An 18,404-nucleotide genomic window follows, 5' to 3' on the forward strand; every position below is an offset into this window, starting at 1 on the left:
AAGCTCACACTTTTTCACTTGATGCAGATGTGAAATGCATGTGCATGAGCATACATGAATTTGTGTCTTCAAAATTCAAATCATCTCGACGCTGGCGGGAATAGGTGAGTGGCTCCTGCTAGTGGTTTAGGGAATGAAAATTTTCAATTTATAATAAAAAAAGATAATGTAGATATGCCTATGTTTCCAAGCCAAGAAAGCGTACGTTGCTCCCGGCCTCCCTGACTTTGTGTGCACTTACTGCATGAATTATGAATGAAAAATGAAAAAATGTGGACCCGCATTTCGCGCTTCATTCTCGAGGGTTGTTTCACACCGTGGCCGTTCAGCCTTTACACTCGTGTGCCACTCCTCAACTTTCTCAAAAGTGTTCGCCATGCTGATCATGTCGCAGATATCATGGAAATAAAAAATAAAAAATAAACACACAAACTGATCATGTTGAAGTCTTGCAGATATCATCACAAATAACAAACCCTTCTTACCTTACAAATTACACAAGAATAAAGCCTTTTATTGAAATTATATTCGGTGAAGGTTCTTTTGATGCATGATTTGCTTCCAAATATGCACAATGGATTGTTTTCTCTTTTATTTATAAAAACTAATTTCTCTTTTAAAGTCTTAGGACAATTGTGCCATTTTTCGCTATCATAATTTTACATTACCCGATAACCACTGCTACCATAAATTTTAACAGTTTTTGGTAGCCACTACTATTGCTAGTAGTCTCGGTGTACTGCTATCATAATTTCACATTACTTGTAGCCACTATTGCTGTTATCAATCCTAATATATTGCTATCAATCATAAGATACTACTATCATAAATTTCCACATTCCCGGCTAGCTATTACTACTTCTATCAATCCCGATATACCTATATACCGCTATCAAAATTTCGCATTCTCCAGTAACTACTATTACTCCTATCAATCTCAATATGCTGTTATCATAATTTTCACATTTCTTGGTAGCCATTGCTACCGCTACCAATCCCAGTATACTGCTTTATATCTTAGTAGCTACTACTACCACTAATAATCACAGTAATACTGCTTTCCATTATGGTAGCTAATGATGTTGCTATTAATCTCAATAATATTGCTTCCCATTCCGATAGCTATTATTATTGTAATTATTCTCAGTAATATTGCTTTCACATGTAAATTATAAGATTGGAAAAAGTATACATATCCTTCCTCAAACTATCAACTTATTGTCAATGTCTTGCCCCACAAAACTATCAATTGTGTTACTGATCTCTCTAAATTACAAAGAAATGACAATGTTTCCCTCAATAACAAAAGTACCTTCATAAAATTAAAAAAAAAAATCTTAAAATTATACTAAAGATTTTTTTTTCTTCTAAAGTTAAAAAATTAAAAAAAGCTCAAAAAAAAAAAAAGAAAAAAGAAAAATCGAGCCACCCCCCATGGTTTTTATATATTTTTTTTCTTTTTAAAAAATAGTTTTATTTTTCAAATTTATAAAGATATTTTTGTTTTCTTGAAATTTTTTGATGACTATTTTTGTCTTTTTGCTGGCATTTGACTTTGCATTTTTTTCTTCTTTCTAAAATACCCTTGAAATTATTAATAAATAAAATTAAGGGGCTAATATGAAAAGGGTTACCCATTTTGATGTTTTTAAATGTTTTTTAGTTTTTTTTTTTTTTTTCCATTTATTAATAATTTCATTTTTTCAAATGGTTATTTTTAATAAATTTAAGAATATCTTGAGGAAAAAAATGTATAATTTAACATGCAATGATAGTCCTTAATGTCATTGTTTAAAAGTGATAATTCCTTTTCCCATTTTTTAAGTATTAGAGATTAAATTGAAAATAATTGAAATATATCTATAACGCAGCAAAGAAATGCTAGTATGTCCCGTTTAGTGGTGTCTGGCTCTGCGACAATCAACGCGCTTCACTCCTTTATTTCTGAGAAATTAACCTTCTCTGCACTCAGCTTACTAGCTCAGTTTGTGTCTCCTCCTTCACACACTGTACATGAATTTGAGTTCTCATTCGAAGATCTCTCCCTACCAAGAGAGAGATAGAGAGAGATATTTCAGATCTCAGGTATAAGGTAAAGAAATCTACTCGCTCACTCCTTGGATTTGGAGATTCATTAGCATTCTGCCTTGCTTTTGGTTTTTCTGATACTGCATTTAGTTCCAGTTTGCATTTCTTAAGTTACAAGCTTATGGTGTTTTCAAGCAAAAGTTGAACTTACCTTCTTTTCGATTTGAACTCGAATAATTTCTCATGGGATTCATACACTTGGTGGTTTTTATTATTGTTTACTCTAATATTTTTACTATGGTTATGGATTCTCATTGCGGATACTAGATCTACTGCAATGCACTTACATTTATTTAATTATTTATTTTTTTCTAAAGGTTTAATTTATTCGATGGAATATCTAACAGCTAAAGTTTCCTAGATCTCTCCCTGGTTATGGCACCAAGTATCTTGGAAATGGAGGAGGAGGTACAAATAACAATCTAAGAAGTTAGTGAAAATGCTGGGCAATTTTAGGGCATGTATATTAATGTGTTTTGGACAATTTTTTTTTTTGGAGTTGTTTGCTAATGTATTTATCTTTACAACAGAAAACAAATGCATTAACAAACATGGCCTTAGTTCGTGGGGAGAGTGTATCGGCTAATTAATAGCAATGTGGTGTTCCAACGAGAGAGAGAAAGAGAGAAAGAGGTCCTTTAAGGTACTGTACTTGGAGAAGAGGAAGAGAAATTTCACCCTGGTACTTGCTCAAGTAAGCTGTTTATAACAGTTTCGAGCATCTTCCTATTCAATGTAATTGTAGCAATGTTGATCCCATCGTCCTAAACTTGTATTTTCTTTAGCTTATCATCATAATAACTTATTAAGCTTAATCCCTATAACCATAAATTTCCTTATTACCTCTGGGTATATTTCGACATCAATCCTACACAATAGCATGTCGCAACCCTCCGAATAGTAGGAATCTGGACCAGGTCCCACATCAAATTGCAGTAGATTAGGTAGTTGTCTACTTGAGAGTTGCCTCTTTGGAGCCCCATAAGCCCTGTTCCCAGTCGAAGCAAGCACAAGGGATGTTGGATGCTAATCTAGATCTGAAAATCAAAGCTGAATGGCTTTGTTTGTTAATATGTTTTGTAGGGCATTTTTTTGTTTTTGATTTGAAAAAAAGTGTTCTGATGTGACATAAATGTGAAATCCATATAAGGCTTTAGATGATTGGAACCCATTTGAGGCTTCTCTAGGATACATGTATTATGCCTTGGCTTATGTAGGAATGAACTTCGTTCAACTAGAAGCCCACTTTTTTGGTGGGATGGTAATTTTGACCATGATGCATGTTAGACATTCTGGTCATGTTCCTTACATGTTATGCAAGTTCTTAACTTATTTAGCTTTACATTCTTCAGTTTATTGCAATAACTCTAACATGTTTTATCATCTAACACCACAATTGAACTTCCTGTTTTTGTTTCTATGGGAACAATTATTCTGATAAATGGAATTTAATTTTTTAATCTCCTTAATTGCATTTTTTTTTTAATTATTTATTTTTATCAATGGGTGTGGGATTAATATGCTGACCTTCTGTAAAATATTTTCTTTAGTCAATTGTTAACTTTCCTTGGACCTTGGATATCTTCCATCTCATAATTCATCTTGATCGTTGGTTAATTGATCTCTCTCTCGCTCCCCCGTTTAGGCTGGGGGTGGCCCCACTTCTCTCAGAGGTGGGAGAATTATCGAAGTCGGTCTGTGCTTCTAAGTCGAAAGGAAGGAGGGAATTGAAGAACTTGGAGAGTTCTATCAATTATGAGGGGTAAAGGCAAGAGGATGTAGGTCTTCTTTGGTGGGGGCTTTGGGTTTGTTTTATGGGTTTCTGGGCTCTCTTTGTTTTTTTTTTTTTTTTTTTTTTTTGTGGTTTTGTTTTGTTTTGTTTTGGCTTTTGTTCCTTGGTGTCCTTGTATATATTTCTGGTTTATACACCGAGTAAAAATACAAATCATGTTCCTTGTGTAAAAAAAAATGTTTGTGTTGTCATACTGACTTCACAAATAGTCAATGTACTTATACACCGAGTTCTCTAGAAGTACAAATCATGTGGTATGCAAGTTATCAGATGCATGGACTTCCTGGGGCACCTTTTTTTTTTTTTTTTTTTTTTTTTGTTATTCAAAGTTTTGTACATATTTGGAGTCACATATAGCGCATCCACAAACTCATATTTTGATTAATAATTTTTTTTTTTCTTCTTATTCTGGTTCCTTTGCTTCTACAGGAAGCTTTTTAAATGGAGGGTCGTATAGATGCTGATGCACCTTTAGATTATGCTGAAATTCAGATTTTGCCTATTCAACACAGGTTAAGGTTCTTCTGTGGATTATCTGAAGTGTTTAGTAGAGATAGAGCTGACAAAAACTGTTCATTTATCTTCTTCAGACCAAACTATTTCAAGCTAAAACCCAGCCAGTTAAAAGAGTTTCTGATTAGTTCTTGCAGTCTTGTGTTGGTAGCATGATTAGTATTAGAGAGGCTTGTTTGATCCATAACCAGCTGGGATTTAAATGAAACAATATCAAGTATCAATACCTTTTTAACTTCTAGGTGTATTGTGATATTGACTCAGTTGTCATTTTCTTTTGTCCTCGAATACCATGTTAGCAGGCTGTTTTGGCATCAAGGTTTGTTCCCCAAAAATTTTCTACTGGTTCCATATTTATTGGATAGGATTTTGAGGATTTCACTTTTTTTTTTTTTTTTTGAGAAATCTCTCAATTTAGTGTATCAAACTTTCAATTTTTTGCAATTTCACCCCTCCCTTTAGTATTTGGGGTTAAATCAAACGGTCATAGGGTAGAATGAACCTTATACCCCTGTAAACTTTGTTAAATTACATTTAAATTACAATTATTTTTTTTTTGCAAAAGTTATGAAACTGTAGGGGAGTTAAGTGAAGTTTCCTTCTTCCCCCCTCCCCCCCGCTAATGTAATCAACAGACTTGAGTGAAAAACTACCATTTTTTTCATAATTACCTTCGGATTTTGCTTGTATTGTAATTTTGAAGCTTTTCTGTGTACCTAGTAGTTTTGGTTTCGTCATAGTTTCAATAGACTTTGAAAGTTTTGCCTCTTGTTTTGATTTCAACTTGGATCGGATTGATGCTGAGACTTATGGGTGAAAATGTAATTGAATAAACACTTGGATTTGAGTCAAGCCTATCGCGCTTATTCTTATTGAAATGTCAATAACATTGGTCTTTTTTGTTTCTCTTTCCAGAGTCTGCACAAATCATTGCTCTAGTTTCTTTTGTTTTTCAGCACTATTTTTGAAAGTACAATTCTATGACACTATGTGTATGCTCCCTATCATGGTGATCTGTACATACTTATATAGGCATTCCTCTCAGACATAAGTATTACTTTTGTTAATAAAATAGCAATTTTTCTTTTATTGCTAATAAACTTCTCTAAAATGTTTAGGCTCAGAGGTGGGGGTGGTAGTTACGAGGTATTTATTTACAGCAACAAAAAAGTGGAAAAACTAGCAACTGGGCTTCTTGAACAACTGTTGCCACATATACCCAAAGTAAATGACCTGTATGCTAAAGAATCTGATGGTAGCTTCAAAATTCAACTACCGGGAAACCTCAGTGGTGCTGCATGGTTCACAAAATCAGTTTTAAGCAGGTTCTTATCATTTAAGTGTTTCTTGTTTTTATTTTTGGGCCTTTTCTTTGTATACTGTCCGTTTACTAGGATTGTCCCCTTCTTTGTGCTTTTTAATTAAATTTTATTTAGTTATTAAAAAAAGCACTTCTCTCTTTTGATTTAGTTGTTATGGACTAAATGTAGGTATCTATTTCTCTTAACACAAAACTCTTATTCTTTCTTGTCAGGTTCCTACATATTGTTCGTTCACCAGATCTAATGGATGCCATTGATGCCATCGAAGATGAGATGTTTCAATTGAAGGAAGCCAAAAAATTTCATCTCTCTTTATATGGCAAGGTCTATTTTCTGTCCTTGTATAAATTGATATTTGAATGTGTATAGTTATTTATCAACAAATATTTGATAAATATTTGTTTTCTCAGGACCGTGACAATCAATTTGGAAGTTCGGAAGCAGGTAACTTTTACTAAAAGTGCTAATCATTCGAGGAAATCTATTATGTCAAAGACATAATTATGTTACTCTCAATGTTTATGTTATGATGAACTCTTGTCCACTGTTAATATCTCCTCAGTGGCTGCTGACCAAACAGAGTGGGCCACTCTATTGGGGACTTGGGATTCTGAAAGTAACCTTCAGATAGATGAACCATCTCAGGAAGATGAACCTTCAGGGATTTCAAGATGCTATATGTTTTTCTTCATCTACTCTTTGTAAAACCTATAGTTGTGAAGGCATAAGTTTTATCTTTAATGTGTTTTGACAAAAAGGAGGATATAGAGACATCTTAGTTTGGTTTCTTTCTGGTTTGTGTTGTTATGTAAGTTGAGGAAAATCTGTGTCATAGTCTTTTATATAAATTGAAAGTTCCTCATGCAGGCTGCCGTATGGGCTTTTTTGGTGGCTTTCTAGATTATTTTTCACGATATAACTTACAAGTTGCATGTGCTTATGTTCACTTGATAAATCAAGTTCTTTAATCATCCCCAAGGCCACAACCTTGCCAAATAGGAAAAGTAATTTTGAAAAGTAGAAGATGGGAAAAATAAAATGTCCAATGGTATACTGTTGAGGGTTGGAAGTGCAGGTTGATCACAATGAGTTCTGGTTGTTTGAGGTACCTTCAGATATAATCCCCAAAAAGGATACCCTTAGGTATTCTTAGATATCCATGTGCCAAGCTCATCCATCTTGGTTTGAGGCACGGGTCTAAATGTCTCGGTTTTGGTTTCTGTTGGACCTTGACATCAGAAAGGGTGTTGGGGAATCAAACATCTGTTGCAGTTGGGAATCCATATGGTTCAATTTACTAGTTAGACCTTTATGCCTTCTAGCTTAAGATTTTGGGTTAGATGCTTTGAAACATGGGACTTTTAAACATAACTTAGTTTGCAATTGACTGTGAAAAGGGAAAAACCTAGAGAAATGGACTAAAAGTATTTAAGCAGTCATATATAAGATTAAAGGCAATACTAAAAGTTGTGCCACTTGAAAGGGTGACAAGTGTACCATTAAGTTTGAAAAGTAGTTGACTCAAAAAGACCTGGAATATGGTCTCCTTGTCGGAGATGTTATATTCTCTCAGGGTAAGGCAAGGAGATATGAATAGAATATGTTGGGTTCCTTCCAAAAGGAGTGATTTTGAAGTGAGGTTATACTTTCATGTGTTAACCATACGTACTAGTTCGTATTTTCCATGGAAGATTATTTAGAGAGTTAAGGCCCATTCTAGAGTATTGTTCTTTGTGTGGACGGCAACATTAGAGAAAATATTGATTTTAGATAACTTGAGGAAGAGGAACATTATTGTGGTGGATTGGTGTTGTATGTGCAAGAACAGTGGAGTGTCCATTGATCACTTTCTTCTTCATTGTGAAGTAGCGAGAGACTTGTGGAGCTCACTTCTTGACTTGTTTGGTGTTTTTTGAGTTATACCTAAAAGGGTGAGAGAGTTGTTGGTGAATAGGTCAAGTGGGACGTCGTAACACTTTGGAAGTTTGGAGGGTTTTCTCCTTTGTGTTTAAGGAGGTGTATACTTCTAGCTAGGTGTTTTCTCATGTATAGTTCTGTGTACATGGGGGCACTCTCGAATACTTATAAAAAAAAGTGGTGTATTTGGAGAGAACAAAATGTATGGAGCTTTGAAGATCGAGAGACTTCGGCAGTAGAGTTGAAAAAGTTCATGTTCAATTCTCTTTACACATAGATAGTAGCATATAATAGTTTGTTTGTTTGTTTGTTTGTTTTTTTTGTTTTTTTCTGTAGTTTTTGTTCTTTTTCTTCTTAAAAGGAGGTTTCTTGTATACTTTCTGTAATAGGGTTGCGCCCCTCGCGCTTTGTTAATGAGAATGAATTATTTATAAAAAAAAGACCTGATTTAGAATTTTTTAAAAGTTAATTGGCTTTATGCTTGGGACAATAACATTCATTTTTTTTTTTTTTAAAAAAAAAAATTCTTGCAATTATGTAATAGGTCAGAAGAGGAAAAGGGTTGATATTGTTTTGCTGATTTAGTGAAAGCATGTATTGAGTCCTTAGAATGTGGTCTTTAACAGAATAAAGTGGGGAGTATGATGGTTATCTTGTTGACATGATAGGGACATCTAAGATGGATTTGTAATTTGAGTGGATCTGTTAAGTGGCTGTAGCAAGGACTTTATTTTGGTTCTCTTTTGCTATAGCTGTTGGTGGTTGAGCTGTAGGGCTGGATCCTACTATAGTTAATGATAATGTTTACATTTCTCTGTATACATCTTTGATGATTGTGTGCCCATCTCTTAGTTTATTGGTAGAAATCAAGAGAGAGAAATCTAGTCCCTCTTTTGCAAAGGAGAAAACTATACCTCCTTTTTCTATTGTTGGAGAGGGAGATGGATCGATACCTTTGAGTGTGACATGAGAGATCCCTAAGTTCATTTGGTAGATCCTGTGAAAAATTTGATGACACAATTCTGTTAAGAATATTTTTAAAACCTTATATGTGGTTGGGTGATAATATCTTACGAACCTTTATCTTGGAAAATTTGGTTCTGCATGTCCAATGATGCTTAATGCATGCCATCTTGCATAAAAGAAGAGTTCCAGTTCAGTGTTCTGAATTGTACACAAAGTGAGGACAAAAAGAGGTTATATTAATCCATAGATCTAGGATTCGAAAAGAATAGATTGTTAGGGACTAGATCATTGGTCAGGCAATATCATGGATAACTAGATCATTGGTCAGGCAATATAATTGAGAATGAGACTTAAATTTTGTTTTCGTTAATTAAATGCTTTAGAGCTATGTGACTGTGTCGATATTGAAATCTTCTATATTTGGTATATGGCAAATTTTATTGAAATTGAATACAAGCAGCTTTAGTTATTCGGTCCCACACTTCCCCCCCCCCCCAAAAAAAAAAAAAATTCAAAATAAAAAATAATGGTCGCAGTAACTTTCTGATCATATGGTCTGAGACTCTAAGTGAATGTTCTTTTTCTTTTTTCCCCCCTCCCTTCTGAATTATCTCAATTTACTAAAAGGCGATCCTCTTTCGCCTTTTTTGTTCATCTTGGTCATGGAAGCGTTCAGCAGGATGATTAATGTTTATATCAATAGGGGGTTCATCAATGGTTTCTATGTGGGAGCTAGAGAGCCTGATCGGGTAACTTTTTCTCACCTTCTTTTTGCTGATGATATGCTGGTTTTTTGTGGGGCTGTTCCTGACCAAATCAGATTTATTAAAGCCCTTATTGGCTTCGAGGCTGTCTCTGGGTTAAAAGTAAATCGGGCCAAATCTGTTTTGGTCCCTGTTGGAGGTACGGATGAGGTGGGTGATTTGGTTTGTATTCTGGGATGTGGCACTAGTTCATTGCCTTTGAAGTATTTGGGTCTTCCGCTAGGGGCCTCGTTCAAGCTTTTGGCTATATGAAAGGACATGTTGGAGAAGATTGCTAGAAGGTTGGCCCCTTGGAAACGTATGTATTTGTCCAAGGGGGCTAGGCTCACCCTCATCAAGAGCACCTTATCCAATCTCCCTACCTATTTTCTGTCTCTTTTTCCTATCCCTGCTTCTGTGGCAAGTCGCATTGAGAAGCTCCAACGGGATTTTTTATGGGGTGGGCTCAACGAGGAGTTTAAGTTCCACTTGGTCAGTTGGCACGAGGTTTGCTCTCCGGTTTCTGAGGGTGGTTTAGGGATTCGGAGTTTGCGTTTATTTAATCAAGCTCTTTTGGGGAAATGGTTGTGGAGATTTGCTCATGAGGAAGAGGCTTGGTGGAGAAGAATCTTGGTGGCGAAGTATGGGGTGTTTTGAGGTGGTTGGCGTTCTAAGGTCCCTTGTGGATCGCATGGGGTGGGGTTATGGAAACACATTTGTACGGGATGGAGGTCATTTCAAAGCTACTTTAGATTTGATCCTGGTTTGGGGTCGAAAGTCAAATTTTGGGAGGATACTTGGTGTGGCGAGTTGTCTCTCAAGGAGGCTTTCCCCGTTCTTTTCAATATTGCTAGCAATAAGGATGCTTCCATTGCGGATATCAGGGAGTGTTTAAATGGTAGGGTTCTTTGGAATGTTACCTTTACTCGTAGAATTCAAGATTGGGAGGAGATGGCCTTAGCCTTTCTTTTCTCGCTCTTGTATTCGCTCTCGATGCGTGGGGAAGGGGAGGATCGGATGTGGTGGATTCCTTCAAGAAAAGGGAAGTTTGAGGTTTGCTCTTTTTATAGGAAGCTTGCTTTCAAAGAGCCCAACCACTTTCCTTGGAAAAGTATATGGCGCACCAAGGTTCCTTCGAGAGTGGCGTTTTTTGCTTGGTCGGCTGCCCTTAGGAAATCTCTTACTTTGGATAATGTTCGGAAGAGAGGTATTGTTGTGATTAACCGATGTTGCATGTGTGAATTGGAAGGGGAGTCTGTGGATCATCTCTTTCTTCATTGTGGGGTTGCGCGCACTTTGTGGGATGTTATCTTCTCTCGGTTCAACATGTGTTGGGTTATGCCTAGAAGTGTCAAGGAGATGTTTGCGAGCTGGTGGTCAGGCGGTTAATCCCGCAGTGCAGTGGTGTGGAAGATGGTTTCCCTTTGTCTTTTATGGTGTATATGGAAGGAAAAGAATGCTAGATGCTTCGAGGATTTGTTGAGGAACCTTGAGGACCTTGTTAATTTCTTTTTGTACACTCTCTTCACTTGGACGGCAGGTTGGCTTGCACCCTTAGTGATCAATTTCCCTGATTTTCTTTTTATGTTCTCCTCTTCTTTCTCCCCTTCTTAGTTACTCTCTTGTATACTTCTTGTGTACTTAGGTTGCGCCCATTTGCGCTCTTCTAATGCATTATTACTTATAAAAAAAAAAACTTTTTGAGCACATGGTCTGAGGGAATGTTCGGGTTTATTTTTTTTGTTGCTCCATCCCTTCTGAATTATCTCAATTTACTATAATCACTGTACTTCCCTTTCACTTTTTTTTTTTTTGGTGGGTGAATATATTCACGTTATTTCTATGTTCACAAAACCATATCACTATCCAGTTGATAACTCATTTTTCCCACTTCAATTGTTGTTGTCTTATACAAATGTAAGAACTTAAGTTAATGAAGTTTGTGATGCTTAAAATGTGAAGGGAGTTACTTTTGCTTTTGAAGATGAGCCTATAGTATTGTGATTTCCCTCAAATGTAAAGAAATTTTCTTTATATCTATTAAACATTAACTTTTCTCCTTGAAGTGAAATCAAGGGTCTTCTCTAATTGAGTGGATTGAATTTTGGGGTGTATTTGTGTGTTTAATATTTTCCCATACTAAGTGAAATCTTTGACTTCCCAGATTTCATAATTGCTTATAGCTATAGCTTTCCCCCTTTTTGACAGATAGCTGCAACTCGATTGATGTGACACCAAGCAACAAAGTAATTTTTTTTCCCTACAACTTCTTTTAGTACATTTTCAGTTTTCTAGTTTCATTGCACTGTCTAGATATTTAGAAGGCCATTTTATTAATTTATTGATCTTTAATTGTATTACATTTGAGATGGGGGCTAATTCAATTTGTTCTCTATGAACAGCCTGACGGCGAGATTGCATCAACGGATGTTTCAAAGTATGTTATTTTGTTTGTTATGTTTCATGTGGCAGATTCTTATTTACTTATTTATTTGTTTTTGCATCACCACTAAGCTATTGAAAATCATACTCCCAGAAATGAACTGTTGCGAGCTATGGACTTAAGGTTCACAGCATTAAGAAGGGACTTGGTTGCGGCTTTTGACAAGGCTGTTGGTTTCAACTGCTCCTCTAAAGAAATCAGTGATTTAGTACATTTCTCTCAACATTTTGGAGCTTCAGCTTTAAAGTAAGCTGCCTGACAAAATTAAAGGGTTCTTTGGTCTTCTAATTTACTAGTTGCCGCAAAAGTTCTTTAGATGCAACAAAGTGGTTCTTCATATTTTTTTTTGGTTTAAGTTGAGCTTTATGGCAAATAAAATTACATCTTGTAACTATCCATTGCAGGAATTTCTGCTCCTATTTAGGCGTTTCTCTTGTATGCTTCCTATATGTCTAGGTTGCGTTTTGTGCTTTTAATAATATTTTGATTACTTATTAAAAAAAACCTGTCCATTACAGAAATTCGTTGTGCAAATTTTTGGAACTGAACCAAGAGAGCCAGAGTGCTGATGCTCTAAATGATGATGAGGCCTCATCAAAATGCAATCCAAAGAATGAAAATGTAAATGAGACAGATACAAATAGTTGGATATCAAAACCAGAACATCCAATTATACCAGTAAAATATGGTGTTTCACCTGCTAAGGTTGCCCAGGTTGAGCGGGAGAGCTTAACAGAGAGCGAGGACGAGTTTTCCGACCCAAGTGCTGGGGATCAAACATCTGCAGAAAGAAGTCGAACTCTTATAAGATCCGCATCTCCTAGACGGTCAGCATCTCCAATGCGGAGAATTCAAATAGGGAGAACTGGATCAAGGAGGGCTGCGGCCTTAACAATTAAGAGCCTCAACTATGTTCCTACTAGAGAAAGGGCATTGTCTCATAGAGATGTAGCTGCAAACAACGGTGAAGATGAAAGATTTGAACAGCCTAGTAAGAAACCTGAGATCAATATTCAGAGGATGAGTGTTCAAGACGCAATAAACCTTTTTGAAAGCAAACAGAGGGATCATGCAACAGAAATTCAGAAACGGAGGTCATTAACAAATATCTCTACCTGTGCAAACAAATCTGTATTGAGAAGATGGAGTGCAGGTATAGGTGAAGAAGTTTCCTCTCAAGGTCAGCTAGAAATTGTTTCTGAAGACTCTGTTCCAGAGACTTCCAACAATCTTGTTGAGACAGGTGAAGTTGATGTAGAATTTGATAAGGGGGAAGAAAAAGCATATAATCCAATATATACTCAGGCAGACATGAATGATTTTCAAACAGATGCTAAAGAAATCCAAGGAGAGGAATTTATTAGAAAATCAACAACCTCGGATGAATGGAATCGACAAAAGGAAGTGGATTTGAACCAGATGATGATGGAAGTAATGGACAGTAAGCCTGTTAGACGTAGCAAGCCTCAAACTAGTAGAAATAAAAAGTTCTCATCTGAGCAGAGAGGTGGGTTTTATGACCACTATAAGGAGAAGAGGGATGAAAAACTTCGAGGAGAGAATGCTAGAAAGCGAGCAGAGAAAGAAGCAGAATTTAGAGCAATGCAACAAATTCTTAGTGAGAGAAAAGCAGAAATAGCCTTTGCAAAGGGGAATGATGTTGGTAGAAAAGATGCTGTGCGCAATCCCCAAAAATCACATAAAAGTTCATCTCAACCTGTAAATGCCAAAAAGGAAATCTCAAAGCCATGTGTCACAAAGAAGGTTTCATCTAAAACACCACCCTTGCCTGCTACACGTAAATCGTGGCCATCAACACCATCACCCAGAACCATAGGGACATCACCAGGTAAAACTCCTGGTGGCATATACTCTGCTGGTACTAAGTCAGCACATCAGAAATCTCATCCAGTACCGTTACTTCCTCAACCGAGCCCTAAAGTGGAAAAGTCCCAGCAGCGACTGAGAAATTTAAATGATACACGGAGTGATCATGACAGGAGAGTGAAGGTTGTGAATGAGAAAAAGCAGGAAAGAGTGCCAAACTCAAGCAAAACAATCAAAACAAAAGTGGTGAAAGCTTCTGGAGATTGTTCTGGTATAGTTCCGACAAAGCCTAGTTTCTATAACAAAGTGACAAAAAAAAGCAGCATAGTCCCACTGGAATCAAAACCATTTCTTCGTAAGGGTTCTCGGAGTACCTCTGCTGCCGCTCCTGTTAATAAGAAAAAGAATTCTCCTCAGGCAGAGGAATCTATGATAAACTGCAAAAATTTGATGAAAGCACAAGAAAGTGAGGTAAGTGTTAATGCTTCTGACCTGGTCAGTCAGCATCGGGAGGGAAATATGGTATCACTGGATCTTCATGATGCTGCTATACAATCAGAAACTCAGATAAATAGCCACTGGCAATGTGGTGAGACTGAGAACTTTGACCAAGTTGCTGCTCAGATTGTTAATGACTTCAACAATAAGGCAGAGTCTTCTTTGAAACTCCAAGTTGAAGAAGAATCTACCATTTCCCCCACTGCCTGGGTGGAAATAGAAGAGCATCAGGAACTGCCCCTTCCATGTGATGTCAGCACATCTCAACTTGCATCTCCAGTCAATGTTCCAGCTGTTGGATTGTCAAATTTACGTGTTCGTCATTCTCTGTCCCAGATGCTGCAAGAAGAAAGTAGTGAACCTGATATTATGGAATGGGGAATTGCTGAAAATCCTCCTGTCATGGTCTGCCAAAAAGATGCACCGAAAGGATTAAAGAGGCTCTTGAAGTTTGCTCGGAAGAGCAAGGGGGATGCAAATATTACTGGTTGGTCTAGCCCATCTGTCTTTTCTGAAGGAGAGGATGATGCTGAGGAATCTAAATCTTTTACTAAGAGAAACGCTGACAATTTTCTTAGAAAGGCTGCTCTTCAAGCAAAGAATTTTACCCAGCAAAAGACTTCATCATGTGAAAGCTATGAAAGAAATTCTGATGCTCATGGACTACTCCCTGGTATATTTTCCTCTTGCCTTTACTTTTTTCTTCAGCCATTTCTTTTAAATATATTTGTACTCATCCTTGCTGGCCCTAATCATTCCATCCTAATCTTCTTGAACTCCCCCCATTTGGGTAATGGGTAGTATTTTCTTACTGATTAGCTCTTCTCAGTTTAACACGAGTGTGATGTTGTATTTCATGTATATTCTGCATGCAGCTCAATCAAATTTGAGCACATTTACCGATCACCTTCCTCCTCACAAGTTGCAAGAAAGTGGTGACTCAGTTGTGGTTCCAACTAAAGGTTAGTATTCATCTATGATCTTAGAGTAATGTACTTCCTCCACAAACACTTGTATGCTGTGGTGTAAAACATAAATTTTGCATTTCCTGCTCATGATTCATCGTTTTCTAATTGTTATTTATCCCAATACTCTTGGTTATGTTTATGTTTCAGCTACAAGGTCGTTCTTCTCCCTTTCAGCATTTAGGGGCAGTAAACTGAATGAGACAAAGCATCGGTAATGCTGAGAATGATTATATAAGATGAATCATTATTATTTGTCCTATTTCACATGCCATATATAGGACATATTGGCTCAAAGCAAAATTACATTGCACTTGCTTTGGAGTTGTATATTGTTTTGCATGCAGCGATCAGGGATGCCATTCCTATGCTTCTGCAGGTTGTGTTGGTGAGAGAAGGGGGGTTTCGTAAGTTCGAATTATCATGGTGTTTGATTTGTATCCTGCTGGACTTTGATTGCTCCTTGTAAAGCTTTGGATGCCAAACATTAATCAATTCATAATTGATCTAGTCTTTTGCTTTTACTGGTATAATTACATGTAGTATAATATCCAATTTAAATAATTAAGCTTTGCTTAGATTTGGATTATGTATATGGCTTGATTCCTATATTGCTGCATGTATGCTTTGCTCCATAAGGATGTACATTTTCCAGCACTAATGGAAACAGTATGCTTGAGTTGTAGATCTTAAGAGCTTTGGACCTCCCCAAGTTGCCACTTCAAGGTCCGGTTCTGACCCCCACCGAGGCATACGTTTAATCCTCTGGGCAGGTAACACTCGCCCTGAAAATTGTGTGGAAATTCCTCCTGTCTAATTAGATTGTTGTTGGTGGTGATAAGAGCTATGGCGTTGATTCGGCCTATCTGTCAGGTTTGAACTCGTCATGACCAGGGGAAAACTAGGATATTTGTGGATATTTAGTATTGGTTTTGGAAGGTAACAATTTGATTTCATGGTCCTTGCATGCGCAAAGACTATAGTGTCTCTCAAATCAACTGCAAAATGCTTGGATAAGGATGATGGTGATTAATGTTATTATTTTCCAGGTAAAAAGGCCAGAACCTCTTTAGAATGCGCTCTGCTTGTACTTCAATGTTACCTTAAAAATGAAAATGTTGATGACTCCACCTGGAATATGTAACAGCAAAACCAAGGTATATCTTTCCATCAGGGCTATTATCCTTGATGATGATCCTAAAAGTGTTAAAAATGAAAGAGAAAACCTTCAATCCGGTCCATCTTTAAAACACCACTTTTTTAGCATTCAATAAGAATTTGACACCTCACTTAAAAAAACCAAAATACACTAGAGACGAACTCCGAATCATCACTCTTCTCATTTCCTTGATTCCTTCTAACCCACCAACCTGTAAACCACCCCATCTCTCCTGCCAAACTCCGCCGCCGGAATCCATGGAGCAGCCTTCGGTGTACACCGAAGGCTACCACTGGAATCCGTTAGTTTAAGGTAGATGAGAACCGAGAGAGGGTCTGTGATGGTTGATGGGTGATGGATTGATGGGTGATGGAGAAGAGAATGACATCGGCTGTGAGTGAGGCTGAAAGTGGAGGCAAAAAAATTCAAGCAAGGTACGAATTTTCCTTTGATTCTCTCGATTTGGGAATTTTGATTTAGGGTTTGAATTTATGTGGGTTTTGTTGATTGGGTTTTTCTTGGGCTGTTGATCATTGTTGTTGAGATGGGGTTCAATGGCCATTAGAGCTTCCAAATCTGGGTTTGCATAAGTTTTGGAGTGAATAAGTGAAGGATGAAGAGGTAAGTAGTGAAATTATTGTTGGGTTTCACCATTGTTGTCTGCAAGTAGAGAGAGAGAAACTGGACCTGCAACACGCAACCAAGGGGTAGTGACCCTTGCTCTGATCTAGCCAAACTAGTGGTGGGTCGGCCGTGGTGGAGGTTGAACTCAGCCAGCGTGGTGAAGGTGGAGCCGACCGCCGCAGTCGCCAGTGTCCGAGAATGGGTTGTGAGTGCCCGAAGGGAAGGGATGAAAGTGCCAAATTTGTTGATGGATTGGCTGCTTTCGTTTCTATTCTATCTGTTGTGTTTAGGTGATGTGCTAAAATTTTATTGGAGGCTGTAAAAGTGGTGTTTTATAGATGGACTGGATAGAAGGGGCTCTCAAAATGAAAATGTCAATGACTCGACACGAGAGCATGACTAGCCATTGAATACTAATGCCATGTCATGTAATAGGTTGGTTGGGGCGCAGAGGACGCGCTCGTGGGTATTGGGATTTTCATGTGCCTAGGTTAGGGTTTAGATGTCGATGCACTATAAATATGTGCTGTGTAACAATATTCATTGGATTTTGACAATAGTAAATTTGCATTCTCTTGTGGGTGTAGGCACGCTGCTGAGCTGCACAAAATCTATGTGTTTGATTTACCTCATCTTCTCTTGTTTAATTTAATTGATAATGGCTTAGTACCATAACAGACTCAAACATTGGCGAAGTAAATGGTACTCTTTTGACGATAAAAAATTTGCATGCCTTGAGAACCGAAACAAAAATTATAGTGAAAAGCGACTCCCTTATTGTGACCTATGCCACCAAAACCGTAAGGAGGCCTAAAAATGGAAAATTGAGGCGAAAAATATTTTCAATGAAAAAATATTTTTTTTGAAAAATGATTTCTTTCAAAACATTTTTTGGCATTTGGTGCGTATGAAAAATCACTTTTTGTTTTGTTTTGTATTTTTGTATTTTTTAAATATATATTTTCATTCAATTATATTAAACTTTAAATTATGATAATGTCCTGGCCAGGTTTTGGCGAGTCCCAATGGTGTCTTGACTAGGTCTTAGCGAGTGTCGGTCTTGTTCTGATCGGGTCTCATCAGTGTCTCAACTTGGTCTTGGCGGTGTCTCGACTGGCTTGGCCTTTCAAGATACTGGTGGTGTCTCGACCAGTTCTCATAGTATTTCATCTGGGTCCTAGTGGCGTCTCGATTGGGTTCTAGCAATGTCCCGACGATGTTGCGTGGCTCCCATCTGTGTCCTGGCAGGGTCTTGACGATGTCCCAACGGGGTCCTGGCAGTGTCTCGATCGGGTCTTAGCGATGTCCCGATGACGTCTTGGTTAGGTCCGTTGATTTGAGAATGAGAAATTCAAACTCGGAAAATGGTTTACGGTTTTAAAAAATGTAAATCATTTTATGGAAATTAAAAGAGAATTTTTGGTCAAATAGAAAATATTTTTCATCGCACAAAACACCCAAGAATACAAAAAATATTTTTCAAAAATTATTTTACGCTGAAACAAATGGACCTTGAATCTGTTATTGATGATATCCACCTCTTCTAA

General features: G+C 37.2%; 1 protein-coding gene across 7 annotated transcripts; it reads left to right on the forward strand.

The window, feature by feature from the left end:
- Window positions 1–1,899: 1,899 nt before the first annotated feature.
- Window positions 1,900–17,484, forward strand: LOC132186400 (uncharacterized). Of its 7 annotated transcripts, XR_009440745.2 has the most exons (14): window positions 1,900–2,092; window positions 4,310–4,392; window positions 5,512–5,718; window positions 5,928–6,039; window positions 6,126–6,159; window positions 11,550–11,587; window positions 11,744–11,778; window positions 11,878–12,030; window positions 12,303–14,782; window positions 14,985–15,071; window positions 15,225–15,288; window positions 15,761–15,847; window positions 15,948–16,013; window positions 16,124–17,484. XR_009440745.2 is itself a non-coding variant. In XM_059600363.2 (12 exons), exons 2-12 carry the CDS (start codon window positions 4,322–4,324, stop codon window positions 15,765–15,767), a joined length of 3,288 nt encoding a protein of 1,095 aa, XP_059456346.1. In that variant the 5' UTR covers window positions 1,900–2,092; window positions 4,310–4,321; the 3' UTR covers window positions 15,768–17,484. The 7 variants fall into 7 exon arrangements, 2 of the variants coding, with proteins under 2 accessions (XP_059456346.1, XP_059456348.1); XR_009440747.2 differs by having other exon boundaries at window positions 15,761–16,667; window positions 16,799–17,484; XR_009440743.2 differs by having other exon boundaries at window positions 15,761–16,013.
- The last annotated feature ends 920 nt before the right edge of the window (window positions 17,485–18,404 follow it).

Source organism: Corylus avellana, chromosome 6 (genome assembly GCF_965113065.1).
Source record: "Corylus avellana chromosome 6, dhCorAvel1.hap1.2, whole genome shotgun sequence".
Classification (NCBI taxonomy): domain Eukaryota; kingdom Viridiplantae; phylum Streptophyta; class Magnoliopsida; order Fagales; family Betulaceae; genus Corylus; species Corylus avellana.